The sequence below is a fragment of the Salvelinus namaycush genome, chromosome 7 (genome assembly GCF_016432855.1).
Source record: "Salvelinus namaycush isolate Seneca chromosome 7, SaNama_1.0, whole genome shotgun sequence".
Classification (NCBI taxonomy): Eukaryota; Metazoa; Chordata; class Actinopteri; order Salmoniformes; family Salmonidae; genus Salvelinus; species Salvelinus namaycush.
The window spans coordinates 27,688,853-27,703,547 of record NC_052313.1 but is presented as its reverse complement, the minus strand read 5'-3'; the positions used below and the strand labels follow the sequence as shown (position 1 = coordinate 27,703,547).

The following is a 14,695-nucleotide window of genomic DNA, read 5'->3' as shown; positions in this document are numbered from 1 at the left end:
AGTTGACATGCATTGACAAATGTGAGCTGGTTGAAAATGGAGATCTACCCCTCTCTGTGAGATGAGTCATGTCTATTTCAAAACCTTGCAGCCTCATCACAGAATGTTGTTTAATTTGGTCACACAATACAGGTCATATCATACAGATCACATATGCCTAATATATAGGCTGCTACAGATCTATTATATAGGACAAGTGTGTCATCCACATATTGATGACAGATGATAGAATGTGAAAGACATTGTGTTATAATAGTGTCATAACGGAATATCTTTCACATATATTTTCCATGTTTTGTAAACAGACAGAAATAAAACATGGCTGACGTTTTTACGCACAGAAAGTAGCCTACATTGGCAAATAACCACTAAAAAGCACATGGACAGAAAATGCATTAGGCTGTATTGAATCCAATAAAATCGAATAAAAAAAGCTTTATAGGGCCATACAATCCTTTTAAGGACGGGACATCACTTTACTCTCAAGAAGTAATAGGGTTTGTGAGTCTTTTTTGCGCATATCCCTACGCGTAACCGTGATGTAGCTTTTGGCACGCCTTGCGCATTCCAGAATGGCGACCCCGCCCTTGACGCCGCCGACTTGGGCAAACGAAGTTCCGAGAGTGTACTGTCATCAAATCCTTTTAATTCCCTCGCTGTGTTCATTACTGCTCTACGTACAACTACGTTAACTGTTGGCGATGAGGTAGGATGAAGTGGAGTGGGTCAGGTTACACTTTCCTGTCTAAAATTAGGGGAACTGCGCTGACGCAAGATGGCTAAACTCGGTCTCTATGTGTGACAGCGGGAACAAGACCGTGGATCCATGGGGTTAACGTACTCTGCCATTTAGCTGTTGTTGATGACTGGTTGTATTTTTAGACTTTGTTGTCATCTTTCCGTAACAATTGGTGTCCAGCATATGGTATAAAGGCGAGTCTTTCAAAATGCAGCTGTACAGTAGTGCGTTGACACACTATCCCGGATCCTCTCGCAAAGTTTCGATAACTATCACAAGTGGTACCACTACCGACCATTTGTACAGAACAACAACGAGCTCCTCTGTGAATACTAAACCGAGTGGGCCTACTCCAGCAGACACTAACGGGAATACTGTAGGAGAGACTCGATCTACTGCAAACATGCCTGCTGCTGCTGGTTGTTCATGTTACGAGGCTGCTTCCACGAAGCCAGTCTACTACACTTCAACCGCAGAGATAATCATTCGTCGGCGTGACGGAGTTGAGAGATCCGTACCAGTGCACATCATAAAGGAAACCCAAACCAAACGGTCTCCATCAGACTCATATGCACAAGATATCCTGATTCAGCCGCGTGACCGAGAGGATCATTTGGATAGAGACTTGATTGTGGACTTTATTGATCACTTCAGAGGTAGAGGGGATTTTTTCAGTGATAGTCAAAAGGTCGAACGTGAAAATAACCTGATCAATTTTGACAAGAAAGATGGACCAAGTTACAGAAAGTGTGAGGAGAGAATGAACATGGCAAATGGGGAAGGAAAAACTGTTACAAGTGACATTGTAAGCCCAAAACGCCATCAGAACTTGGAGGCCCTGGCAACCCATTTGGGCCAAGGTATCTTGGATTCCTGTGAGAATATAAATGATAGTGAATGCGCAGACCTGGACTTTCCATCTGGCGAGGCGCAGCTCTTTGAGCTCAATGTCCTACAGGAGCCCTCTCCCTCTCCGCGGAGAGAAGCAGAAAAATGCGAGGACGACAAAGTGACGCATTACATAGCGGAAGTGGAGAAACAGAACAAATACCTTCAGGAGAAGGTACACAAGTACAGATTCCACATCATCCCTGACGGCAATTGTCTGTACAGGGCGGTGTGCAAAGCCGCCTATGGAGAGCAGTCTATGCACAAGGAGCTGAGAGACCAGACAATGCACCACATAGCCGACCACCTGGATGAGTTTAACCCCATCATTGAGGGGGATGTCGGGGAGTTCCTGATCAACGCAGCGCAGGACAGTGCCTGGGCAGGCTATCCGGAGATTCTGGCGATGAGTCAGATGTTGAATGTGAACATTTACCTGACCACTGGAGGTAGCTTGGAGAGTCCCACGGTTTCAACCATGGTGCACTACCTGGGGGAAGAGGACTCGTCCAAACCCACTGTCTGGTTGAGTTGGCTCAGTAACGGACACTACGATGTCCTGCTGGACAGGTGTGTGGCCAACCCAGAGTATGACGACTGGTTCCGTCATTCTCAGATGCAAAGGAAACGGGACGAAGAGCTGGCCAAGTCGATGGCAGCGTCACTGTCTAAAATGTACATCGAACAAAATGGTCATATTTGAAACCAATAGTTATCCGATTGCTGCATTGAAATATTACTGTGTGTTACAGTAGGCTAGCTGTTACGTAATGGGCCAATCATCTCTGCTGATAGTAGTGGAGCCTCTGTCATCTGAGGTCTGAGAGGGCCTCAGTCAGCACCTGGGGCCCCTGTTGGCCCCTGTGCTAAGGACATCTCCTCACAGCCCAGCTCACGACTCACCCTGAGCTCATACTCTCTCTCTCTCTTTCTCTCTCTCTCTCAAAATCGATTGCACTTTAATTATGTGTGTGTGACTTCAACATTGCCTTATTCATTTATTTTTTTACGTTTTGTATTGTAACCGAATTGAAGTGCAGCGCACATGTTAAATTTTGATGTTTGTGTTGTAAATACTCTAAATGCCAAAAATGACACTTGAAGGAGATCGTGTGTTTTTTTCCTATAGGCTACATTGATGCGTTTAATGTTTGAGCACTTAGGTGAGACTATTTATTAGGTTTTTGACTGGTTCATTGACAGTTATTTTTGTATTATTACATGTAACAGTTAAGCTGTGTTGCTAAGCTTTATGCCTTTGTGAGGTGCTTGGAGCACAAACAGCAACATTGTTTTTAAATAATCATGTAATAATAATAATTTGTATCCAGGCTGTATCACAACCGGCTGTGATCGGGAGTCCCATAGGGCGGCGCACAATTGGCCAAGCGTCGTCCGGGTTTGGCCGGTATAGGCGTCATTGTAAATAAGAATTTGTTCTTAACTGACTTGCCTGGTTAAATACATCCATTTTGAAATAACACTTTTGGTGTTCATTTTACTTTCTGTCTTACATTGACATTATTTAAATCTCCATGCAAGATCATGCTCACACACACACACACACACACACACACACACACACACACACACACACACACACACACACACACACACACACACACACACGCACGCACACACACACACACACTTTCTATCTAGACATGGAATAGGGGCAATCTCGGGTGTTGTTATTGCGTAACAATACAAATGGCTGAGTTTATGTTTTGCTTTATTCCCCTGCACAACCATTAGATGGCGTATTACACCCCTCAATTGATTTGTTTCAAAGGATTGATTGAAACATGGCGAAGTAGGCTATGAAGTCGAACTAATTATAATTTCACGTGGTGTTTAGATAGACAGTAGCCTGTCCTACACATAGTGTCAATACGCATACACTAACTGGTGTGTGCAAAGCAACGTTTATTCACGTAGCCTCCTGGCTACCCCCCCATGCCAGAACATAATTACCGTTCTCCTAGCAGCAGGATATTATGCTGGCAACACGAGCGCAGATTTTTTCTCTCTCACTGCATTGCATCCACCTTTGAAAAAATAAATGGGTAATTTGACGTACTTTTATTTCTAATATTGCATTAATTATACCAGCATTTCTTTAGAACGTTTACACCAATACTGGTATGTTGAAAGCTATTGTGTAGGCTCAATAGTCTCTTGTGCTGAGAAGCAGGTTTAATACACAGTGCTGGGGACTCCTTACTCCACACACTCCATTCACTGAAATTCAAAACGCTGTATATGAATTACGAGTTTCAAGTTGTATTAGTAGTATGTACAGGATACACAAAGTATACACCATTCAACGAGATGCTTACTTGCAGGTTCCTTCTCAGCAATGCAACAACACTAAGAAATAGTAAAGATAAGAATATGAACGTATAAACATGAATACATTTTTCAGGAGAATAGAATAAGCATTTTAGGGGGTTTATTACTTGTTGCCTCAAGACATTTCAGCTTTTCATTTTTTATTAATTTGTAAAAGTTCTAAAAACATAATTTCTCCATTTTAAATTCAACAAAATGTGGGAAAAGTCAAGGGGTGTGAATAGTTTCTGAAGGTGTTGTATAGTTAAATGGGTAACACTTTACTTGACAACCAGCGTCATAACACATTATGACATGGCCATAACCAATTTCATAATATGCCATAACAGCTGACATAACTTGTCATAACCTGTTAAAATATGGTCAAAACATTGTCATGACATATATAGTTTGAACGGTTGTGGCATATATTGCATTATTTTATGGCTGGTTATGACACCTACATAAGAGTGTCAAAACTCTCAAAACCTACCACACAAGGCAAAACCTCCCATTACACACCATAGCCTACGTGTCAACAGTATGTTCATGTTATATATATATATATTTTTTTGTTGTTGTAATTTACCATATTCAAAAACAATTATCATGCGCACACATTGATGTCAGACATGCACCTACCCCAATGTTCTGTTGCTGATAACTGGGCTGAATGCAGGATCAGATTTCAGGAGCAGGACAAGACACCCTCTTTTTGACTGATGACTGATATAAGGGCATGTACGTGATAGGCTATCGGGCTTATATGATTATGATGGTCATAATGCTTCTTGACAGTGTCATAAAGCCTATTTTCTCAGTCCAAGTAAAGTGACATAGTATGGTCATAATGCTTCATGACAGTGTCATCAATGTATTTTCTACAAGTCAAATATGATGAAAAAACATGACTGTAAAGAATTTATTTACATAATTTAGCAGACACTCTGATCCAGAGCAATTAGGGTTAAGGGCTTTAGGGTTACTGGCCCAACGCTGGCCCAATTAGGGTTACTGGCCCAACGCTATTAACCACTATGCTACCTGCCGCCCAACAAACCCAGAGTCATGTTTATTCTAATTTTATCTGACGCTCTTATCCAGGGCGACTTACAGGAGCAGTTAGGGTTATGAAGGGCAGTGCTCATCACACTTTTTTTCACATAGTCAGCTTGGAGATTCAAACCGGCGACCTTTCTGTTATTAACCACTAGGCTACCTGCTGCTACAGTAACAACAAAGGATTTAAAAAACAAACTTTCAAATGAAAGGAAACTTCTTGGCAGGGAAAAAACTTATTTGAATAAATGTGACACTCGTATGTAGGTACGAGTAAAACAAAGCAATATATGTCACACCAGGTGTAAATATATGGGTCATGACAGTGTTAAGACCATATTATGACAGGTTATGACAAGTTATGTCAGCTGTCATGACATATTGTGACATGGTTATGACCCTGTCATAATGTTATGACACTTGGTGTGAAGTAAAGTGTTACCTTTATATGTACTGAAGAGGAACAACGGGTACATATTGAAGATGCGCATTCTCCTCCCCAGAAACAATTTTGTCTATTTTCAAAGGATAAAGCTAAGAACATTAACAACTTCATAGTTAAGAACACTATCAAAATATGGAAGAAAATTAAACGTATTCTACAAGAACCAATATCACTCCCAAAAAACACAACCCTATGGAACAATCCTTGGATAGCTTTTCAGAATTCACCCGCTAAATTGGTCCACATGGAAGACTAAAGGCATAGAAACTGTAAATGACTTGGTAACAGGAAATACATTTATAGCCATGACAGATTTAAAAGCAATTTTGTACTGACCAAATCAAATAAAAGTTTATTTGTCACGTGCGCCGAATACAACAGGTGTAGACCTTACAGTGAAATGCTTACTTACAGGCTCTAACCAACAGTGCAAAAAAGGTATTAGGTGAACAATAGGTAAGTAAAGAAATAAAAACAACAGTAAAAAGACAGTGAAAAATAACAGTAGCGAGGCTATATACAGTAGCGAGGTTATAACAGTAGCGAGGCTACATACAGACACCGGTTAGCCAGGCTGATTGAGGTAGTATGTACATGTAGATATGGTTAAAGTGACTATGCAAATATGATAAACAGAGAGTTGCAGTAGCGTAAAAGAGGGGTTGGCGGGTGGTGGGTGGCGGGACACAATGCAGATAGCCCGGTTAGCCAATGTGCAGGGGCACTGGTTGGTCGGGCCAATTGAGGTAGTATGTACATGAATGTATAGTTAAAGTGACTATGCATATATGATAAACAGAAAGTAGCAGCAGCGTAAAAGAGGAGTTGGGGGGGGGGGGCACACAATGTAAATAGTCCGGGTAGCCATTTGATTACCTGTTCAGCAGTCTTATGGCTTGGGGGTAAAAACTGTTGAGAAGCTTTTTTGTCCAAGACTTGGCACTCCGGTACCGCTTGCCATGCGGTAGTAGAGAGAACAGTCTATGGCTGGGGTGGCTGGGGTCTTTGACAATTTTTAGGGCCTTCCTCTGACACCGCCTGGTGTAGAGGTCCTGGATGGCAGGCAGCTTAGCCCCAGTTATGTACTGGGCCGTACGCACTACCCTCTGTAGTGACCAATGTAGATATTTTCAAATACATGCAACTTAAAAATTACATATCACAAAATTTATATTTTTTTATATTTTGGACATCAGAGCAACCTTGAGGGAATCTTATTTGAGTCAGAACTACTATTGTAATGAAGACTTAAAAATAACTGATATTGTCACGTTCCTGACCTGTTTTCCTTTGTCATGTATTTGTTTTAGTTGGTCAGGGCGTGAGTTGGGTGGGTTGGTCTAGGTTTGATTTTCTATGTTGGGATTTTGTGTTCGGCCTGGTATGATTCTCAATCAGAGACAGCTGTCAATCGTTGTCCCTGATTGAGAATCATACTAAGGCAGCCAGGGTTTCACTTGTGTTTGGTGGGTGTTTGTTCCTGTGTCAGTGTTTGGGCCACACAGGACTGTTTCGGGTTAGTCACGTTTGTTGGTTTTTGTATTTTGTAGTGTTTGTTGTTTTTCCATTAAATAATGAATACTTACCAATCCGCATCTTGGTCCGATCCATGCTCCTCCTCGTCTGAGGAGGAGAACGACTACGACAGCCGTTACAGAAACACCCACCAAAACAGGACCAAGCGGAGTGGAGAAGGAAGGCAAGAACAACAGCAATGGGGAAAAGAGGAATGGACTTGGGAGGAAATCCTAGACGGGAAAGGACCCTGGGCAGAGCCAGAGGAGTGTCGCCGCCCCAAAGCGGAGCTGGAGGCAGCGAAAGCGGAGAGGAGGTTTTATGAGGCGAAAGCAAGGCAGAGCGGCTGGAAGCCCGAGAGGCTCACCCAAAAATTTCTTGGGGGGGGGGGGGGGGGGGCTAAAGGGGAGTGTGGCGAAGCCGGGTTGGATACCCGAGCCAACTCCCCGGGCTTACCGTGGAGTGAGAGGGCGTCGTACTGGTCAGACACCGTGTTATGCGGTGGAGCGCACGGTGTCCCCAGTACGCGTGCTTAGCCCAGTGCGGGCTATTCCACCTTGCCGCACTGGGAGGGCTAGGTTGGGCATCGAGCCGGGTGCCATGAAGCCGGCCCAACATATCTGGCCTCCAGTACGTCTCCTCGGGCCGGCGTACATGGCACCAGCCTTACAGGTGGTGTCCCCGGTTCGCCTGCATAGCCCAGTGCGGGCTATTCCACCTCGCCGCACTGGCAGGGCTACGGGGACCATTCAACCTGGTAGGGTTGGGGAGGCTCGGTGCTCAAGAGCACGTGTCCTCCTTCACGGTCCGGTATATCCGGCGCCACCTTCCCACCCCAGCCCAGTACCATCAGTGCCAACACCACGCACCAGGCTTCCAGTGTGTTTCCAGAGCCCTGTTCCTCCTCCACGCACTCTCCCTGTGGTGCGTGTCTCCAGCCCAGTGCCTCCAGTTCCGGCACCACGCACCAGGCCTACTGTGCGCCTCAGCAGGTCAGAGTCGGCCGTCTGCCCAACGCCGCCTGCGCTGCTTGCCTGCTCAGCGCTGCCTGAACTGTCTGCCTGCCCAGCGTGGTCTGAAATGTCTGCCTGCCCAGCGCTGCCCGTCTGTCCCGAGCCTTCAGAGCCGTCCAGCCAGGACCAGCCAGAGCCGTCCAGCCAGGACCAGCCAGAGCCGTCCAGCCAGGACCAGCCAGAGCCGTCCAGCCAGGACCAGCCAGAGCCGTCCAGCCAGGACCAGCCAGAGCCGTCCAGCCAGGACCAGCCAGAGCCTTCCGCCAGCCAGGATCCGCCAGAGCCTTCCGCCAGCCAGGATCCGCCAGAGCCTTCCGCCAGCCAGGATCTGCCAGAGCCTTCCGCCAGCCAGGATCCGCCAGAGCCAGCCAGCCAGGATCCGCCCCTCAGTCAGGTGCTACCCCTCAGTCAGGTGCTACCCCTCAGTCAGGTGCTACCCCTCAGTCAGGTGCTACCCCTCAGTCTGTTACTGCCCTTTGGAATAGTGGGATTGACATGGAGGGTGAATATTGGGAGGAGGCCACGGAAGCGGGGGTTGACTATGGTGGGGTGGGGACCACGACCAGCGCCAGAGCCGCCACCGTGGACAGACGCCCACCCAGACCCTCCCCTAGACTTTGTGCTGGTGCGCCCGGAGTTCGCACCTTAAGGGGGGGGTTCTGTCACGTTCCTGACCTGTTTTCCTTTGTCATGTATTTGTTTTAGTTGGTCAGGGCGTGAGTTGGGTGGGTTGGTCTAGGTTTGATTTTCTATGTTGGGATTTTGTGTTCGGCCTGGTATGATTCTCAATCAGAGACAGCTGTCAATCGTTGTCCCTGATTGAGAATCATACTAAGGCAGCCAGGGTTTCACTTGTGTTTGGTGGGTGTTTGTTCCTGTGTCAGTGTTTGGGCCACACAGGACTGTTTCGGGTTAGTCACGTTTGTTGGTTTTTGTATTTTGTAGTGTTTGTTGTTTTTCCATTAAATAATGAATACTTACCAATCCGCATCTTGGTCCGATCCATGCTCCTCCTCGTCTGAGGAGGAGAGCGACTACGACAGCCGTTACAGATATTGGCACAATTTGGAGGGAATGTTGGAGCATAACTAATGAAATTACAGTTAATGAAAATGTACGCTTAATCCAGTATAAACTAATGTATAGAATGTATTATACAAGAGAAAAAAATCATAAATTCTACAGCACAACGGCAGAGTCATGTCTTAAATGTACAACTAACAATGACTCTGTCACACCCTGATCTGTTTCACCTGTCTTGTGTTGTCTCCACCCCACACCAGGTGTCCCCTATTTTCCCCATTATCCCCTGTGTATTTATACCTGCGTTTACTGTCTGTCTGTTGCCAGTTCGTCTTGTCTCGTCAAGCCGTCCCAACGTGTTTTTCCCGTGTTTTTCCTTCTCTCTAGTTTGTGTTCTAGTCTTCCCGGTTCCGACCTGTTTTTACCTGCCCTGACCCTGAGCCTACCTGCCGTTCTACGCCTTCCTGACTCTTATCAGGATTATTGATCTCTGCCTGTCCTGGACCTGCCATTTGCCTACCCCTAGTATATAATACATGTCTGAGACTCGAACCATCTGCCTCCTGTGTCCGCATCTGGGTCTCATCCTTTGTTGATATAGTACGAGCTGGCCATGACTGACCTAGCAGACTCGGACCAGCTCCGCAACGCTGTCTGCCTGCAAGGAGCCACCATTGGAAGACACAAGGAGCTACTTCAGAACCTTATGGAAGGACTACATACCTTGGTGGAACGCCATGACCAAGGTTTCAACTCATTACTGGAGCAATTCCGCAGACTATCAGGCAGAAAGCCACAACGGAAACCTCCCGGACGCTCAGTAACCACGCTTACCTCCTCCGGAGCGCTATGTTGGGGATCCTGGAACCTGCCGGGCGTTTCTCTCCCAGTGCTCCCTCATCGTTGAGCTGCAGCCCTCTTTGTTTCCTTCAGACTGATCAAAGATAGCGTATCTCATAATGCTGATGTCTGGAAGGGTGCTCGCCTGGGCTACGGCGATGTGGGAGCAACAATCTGCCGTTTGCCTTCGTCTGGAAGATTTTGTAGGTGAGGAAGGTGTTCGATTCTCCAGTGTCCGGGAGAGAGGCGGCTCGGAAGCTACTTCATCTATGTCAAGACTTCCGTAGTGTGGCAGACTACGCGGTAGTGCCTAGAACCCGGAGTACCTGGTCGACACCTTCCTTCATGAATTATCAGAGGAAATTAAAGATGAGCTCGCAGCCCGGGAGTTACCCATGGACCTTGACTCCTTCATAGCCTTGATCATAAGGATCTATGAGCGCCTACGGGAAAGCAGGAGGCAGAGGAGGTCTATTCTCGGCCACGTTTGCTCGTCCACGGTTTCCTCCGAAGAACCCCAGAAGTCCCCGACGCCTGCCTTCCCGAGAGAATCCAAAGTCACCCGAGTCCCCTTGGGAATCAATGGGGACTGGCGACTCGTCTGCTCCAGAGCGCATGCAGCTGGGCAGGGCTAGATTGTCTCCTAATGAACGTTTACGCAGGCTCAACTCCAACAGTTGCCTGTATTGTGGTACTACAGGACATTATTTATCCACCTTTCCAGTAAAAGACCAGTCTTATCATTAGGTACCAGTATGCTGGTGGGTCATACTGGGAGTCTCCAAACTCCCATTACTTGTTCTCCACTCCATGCAATCCTGCTGTGGCGTGACCGGTCTAAATCTCTACGGGTGCTCATTGACTCTAGGGCTGATGAGAACTTCATGGACGCTACCCTGATATCTGAGCTGGGTATCACCACACAACTCCTCTCCATTCCCATGGATGCTAGCGCATTGGACAGATGCTTCATTGGCAGGGTCACTCACAGTAAGGTTCCCATTAACCTGTGAGTGTCAGGCAATCACAATGAGTTCATACAGTTTCTACTTATTGAAACTCCTCATGTTTCTGTGTTTTGGGATATTCATGGCTCCAGAGGCACAACCCCCTGATCAACTGCGCTACTGGCTATAGACCTAGGTTGGAGCCCGTTCTGCCACGCAAATTGCATTAAGGCGTCGCAACATGCCACGGGACGTCCAGCCTGCCACAGGACGTCCTCCACGGGACGTCCTCCGGGCACCACACTGCCTCGGGGGCAGCTTAATTCCCTGTCTAGCCCAGAAACCAAGGCTATGGAGGAGTACATTGAGGACTCTCTGGTTGCAGGGAGCATTCGTCTTTCTGCCTCCTCTGCCGTTGCAAGGTTCTTCTTTGTGGAGAAAAAGGACAAAACCCTGCACCTGTGTATCGAGTACCGGGGTCTCAATGACATCACAATAAAAAATCCCTGATTCGGCCCGGTGCCCGGTCCCCGGTCCTGGAATGTGCCCATCCATTACCCTAAACTTATCTGTCATCCAGGGTCCTGTCGAACCATGGCTTTCATTCGACAAAAAGCCCACCCTGGTTCCTGAAGTTTCCGAAATCGTTGCCGCCTGCACTGGGTGCGCACAGAACAAGACTCAAAGGCAAGCTCTGGCTAGCATCCTTCAACCACTTCCTGTTCCTCACCGCCCCTGGTCCCATATATCCCTGGACTTTGTCACTGGTCTCCCCCTGGCAGATGGCAACACTACCATCCTTACGATTGTGGATAGGTTTTCCAAAGCTGCACATTTCATTCCCCTTCCCAAGTTTCCCTCAGCCAAGGAGACGGACCAGCTTATGATGAGACACGTCTTTCGGTCGACAAGCTGTCCAATCGTGGTCCTCAGTTCTTGTCCAGGTTCTGGAAGGTACTCTGCACCCTGATTGGGTCATCGGCCAGCCTGTCCTCCGGGTTTCATCCCCAATCTAACAGCCAGTCGGATCGAGCCAATCTGGACCTGGAAACGACTCTTCTTTGCCTCGTCTCTGCCAACCCCACCACCTGGAGCCAGCAACTTGTGTGGGTGGAGTACGCCCGCAACACCCTTCCCTACTCGGCCACTGGTCTCTCACCCTTCAAGTGTTCCTTGGGCTACCAGCCTCCACTCTTCCTTAAGCAAGAGGAAGAAGTCAGCATACCCTCGGCCTAGATGTTCGTCCACAGCTGTTGGCATACCTGGATGAGAGCCCGGTCGGCTCTTCTTAAGACCACCTCCAGACCGTATCACTTTTAAACAAGAGGTTACCAACATATTCAAATAATGACTTACATATATTTTTTTAGAAACGTTATTTTGATAAATGTATTCGGAATATTTAATCCTTCCACAAAATAGAGTCCCGGCACAAATCTAGGGTTTCTACCCAAGCCGGCTGGTCGTTCGTTCTGTCGGTTCGGTTGCCAGAGACGTGACCCAGTCGTTCAGTCTTTTTATTCTGTATCTATGGACGCGACCCAGAATAACAGCAAAGTAGCTCCATGTGCATTTGTTTTAGCTGTTTTCTAGTGACATTTATTTGGATACATCCATAACAATGAGCTAATGATGCGTGATTTCACCTGGCGTAGAAAATGTGCTCTCTCGTCAGGACACTGTTGTTCAAAAGAGCTAGCCAACAACACAGCTAACACAATCACTTCAAACTTGTCACGTTCTGACCATAGTTCCTGTTTTATGTCTTTATTTTGGTTTGGTCAGGGCGTGAGTTCGGTTGGGCATTCTATGTTGTTTTTCTATGTTTTCCATTTCTGTGTCTGGCCTGGTATGGTTCTCAATCAGAGGCAGCTGTCGATCGTTGTCTCTGATTGAGAATCATACTTAGGTAGCCTGTTTTCCCCATTTTGGTTGTGGGTGATTGTTTTCTGTTTTGTGCGTATTCCTTACAGAACTGTTTCGTTTTCGTTCTCGCTCTTTATTATTTTTGTCATTTCAGTGTTCAGTTTATTTTGTTTATTAAAATGAACACTTACCACTCTGCACCTTGGTCCTCTTCTCCTTCACCAGACGAAAGCCGTTACAAAACTGTTGCTGGAAAGACAGCAAACTAGCTGCACTTCGTTTTATCTTTTGTATACAGTACCAGTCAAAACTTTAGACACACCTATTCATTCAAGGGTTTTTCTTAATTGTTTTACTATTTTCTACATTGTAGAATAATAGTGAAGACCTCAAAACGGTGAAATAACACATATGGAATCATGTAGTAACCAAAAAAGTGTTAAGCAAATCAAAATATATGTTATATTTTAGATTCTTCAAAGTAGCCTCCCTTTGCCTCGATGACAGCTTTGCACACTCTTGGCATTCTCTCAACCAGCTTCACCTGGAATGCTTAAAGGAGTTCCCACATATGTTGAGCAGTTGTTGGCTACTTTTCCTTCACTCTGTGGTCCAACTCATCCCAAACCATCTCAATTGGGTTGAGTTCGGGTGAGTATGGAGGCCAGGTTATCTGATGCTGCACTCCATCATTCTCCTTCTTGGTAAAATAGCCCATACACAGCCTGGAGGTGTGTTGGATCATTGTCCTGTTGAAAAACAAATGATGGTCCCACTAAGTGCAAACCAGATGGGATGGCTTATCACTGCAGAATGCTGTGGAAGCCATGCTGGTTAAGTGTGCCTTGAATTCTAAATAAATTACAGACAGTGTCACCAGCAAAGCACTCCCACATCATCACACTTCCTCCTCCATGCTTCATGGTGAGAACTACACATGCGGAGATCATCCGTTCACTTACTTGTGTCTCTACATGGTTACTACATGATTTCATATGTATAATTTCATAGTTTTGATGTGATCACTATTATTCTACAATGTAGAAAATAGTAAAATAAAGAAAAATCCTTGAATGAGTAGGTATGTCCAAAGTTTTGACTGGTACTGTATGTCCATAAAAAGTATGCCAGCTGATTCATGATTTCGACTGGCTGAGAAACCCTGATCATTACGGGACAGCTGGAGATCGAATTTGAATATTGAAACAATGTTGCAAATGTCAGAGAGACAATGGAATGGTTGGTGTAGATAGTGCTGCTGGGTATATAGACCTCAGTCCCCCAAGAAATAACACAATATATGGATTCTAAAGACCCTACTGAGTATTCCCAACCCCACTTTTACCTGTGCACATAGAATCGTTTTTTCTCTACAACCCAAATAGTGGTTTGGATAGTGGTTAAAAAAAAAAAAATTGAAGAATTTTTTCAATAAATGTCTTCTTGTATTTGCATGTAAGCACAATAAAATGGAAAAATTTAATATATTGTGAATGAGTTATCCACATTGCTGTTTTGAAATGCGGGCTTTCATTTTGAAAGATTCTAAATTACCACACGAGTGACGTCATCGTTTGTGCTGCTTGCAGAATACTAGTCAGGACGTCACCTGCACATATCCGTCAACGTCCCCGTTTTAATAGCCTGAAGTAGGCTACATCTTATGTCTACTTTTACCCCACGTTTGTAGCCTACTTTTGCTATTGTAATACATTTGATGAAGTTTGTCTTTGATCATATTAATGCCTGGTTTGACTTGTGCAACGTTAGCTTTGGCTATTTAATGGCCACATGTTTTTATTTCCTCTGACTCTAAAATAATAACAGCGGTTGTAAACTGTGATGACGTTCTGCAGTCATGTGGGTAGCAAAGTTTTGTAATGCACAAAAACATGAGCTTTTCCTCTCAGCCTAGCCGGTGCCTCTCCCACGCTCTTCGCCAATGGACCAGTGCTCCACACACAACTAGCGCGCAGTCATTCAGGTAAGCGCGTTAGTAAGCGGAGTCGGATCACAGGCTGCCTTGACC

The 14,695-nt window shown here is 45.8% G+C and overlaps 1 protein-coding gene across 1 annotated transcript; it reads left to right on the top strand.

The window, feature by feature from the left end:
- Window positions 1-602: 602 nt before the first annotated feature.
- Window positions 603-3,018, top strand: LOC120050419 (OTU domain-containing protein 1-like). Its single transcript, XM_038997010.1, has one exon. The coding sequence runs from the start codon at window positions 948-950 to the stop codon at window positions 2,328-2,330; it is 1,383 nt and encodes a 460-aa protein (XP_038852938.1). The 5' UTR covers window positions 603-947; the 3' UTR covers window positions 2,331-3,018.
- The last annotated feature ends 11,677 nt before the right edge of the window (window positions 3,019-14,695 follow it).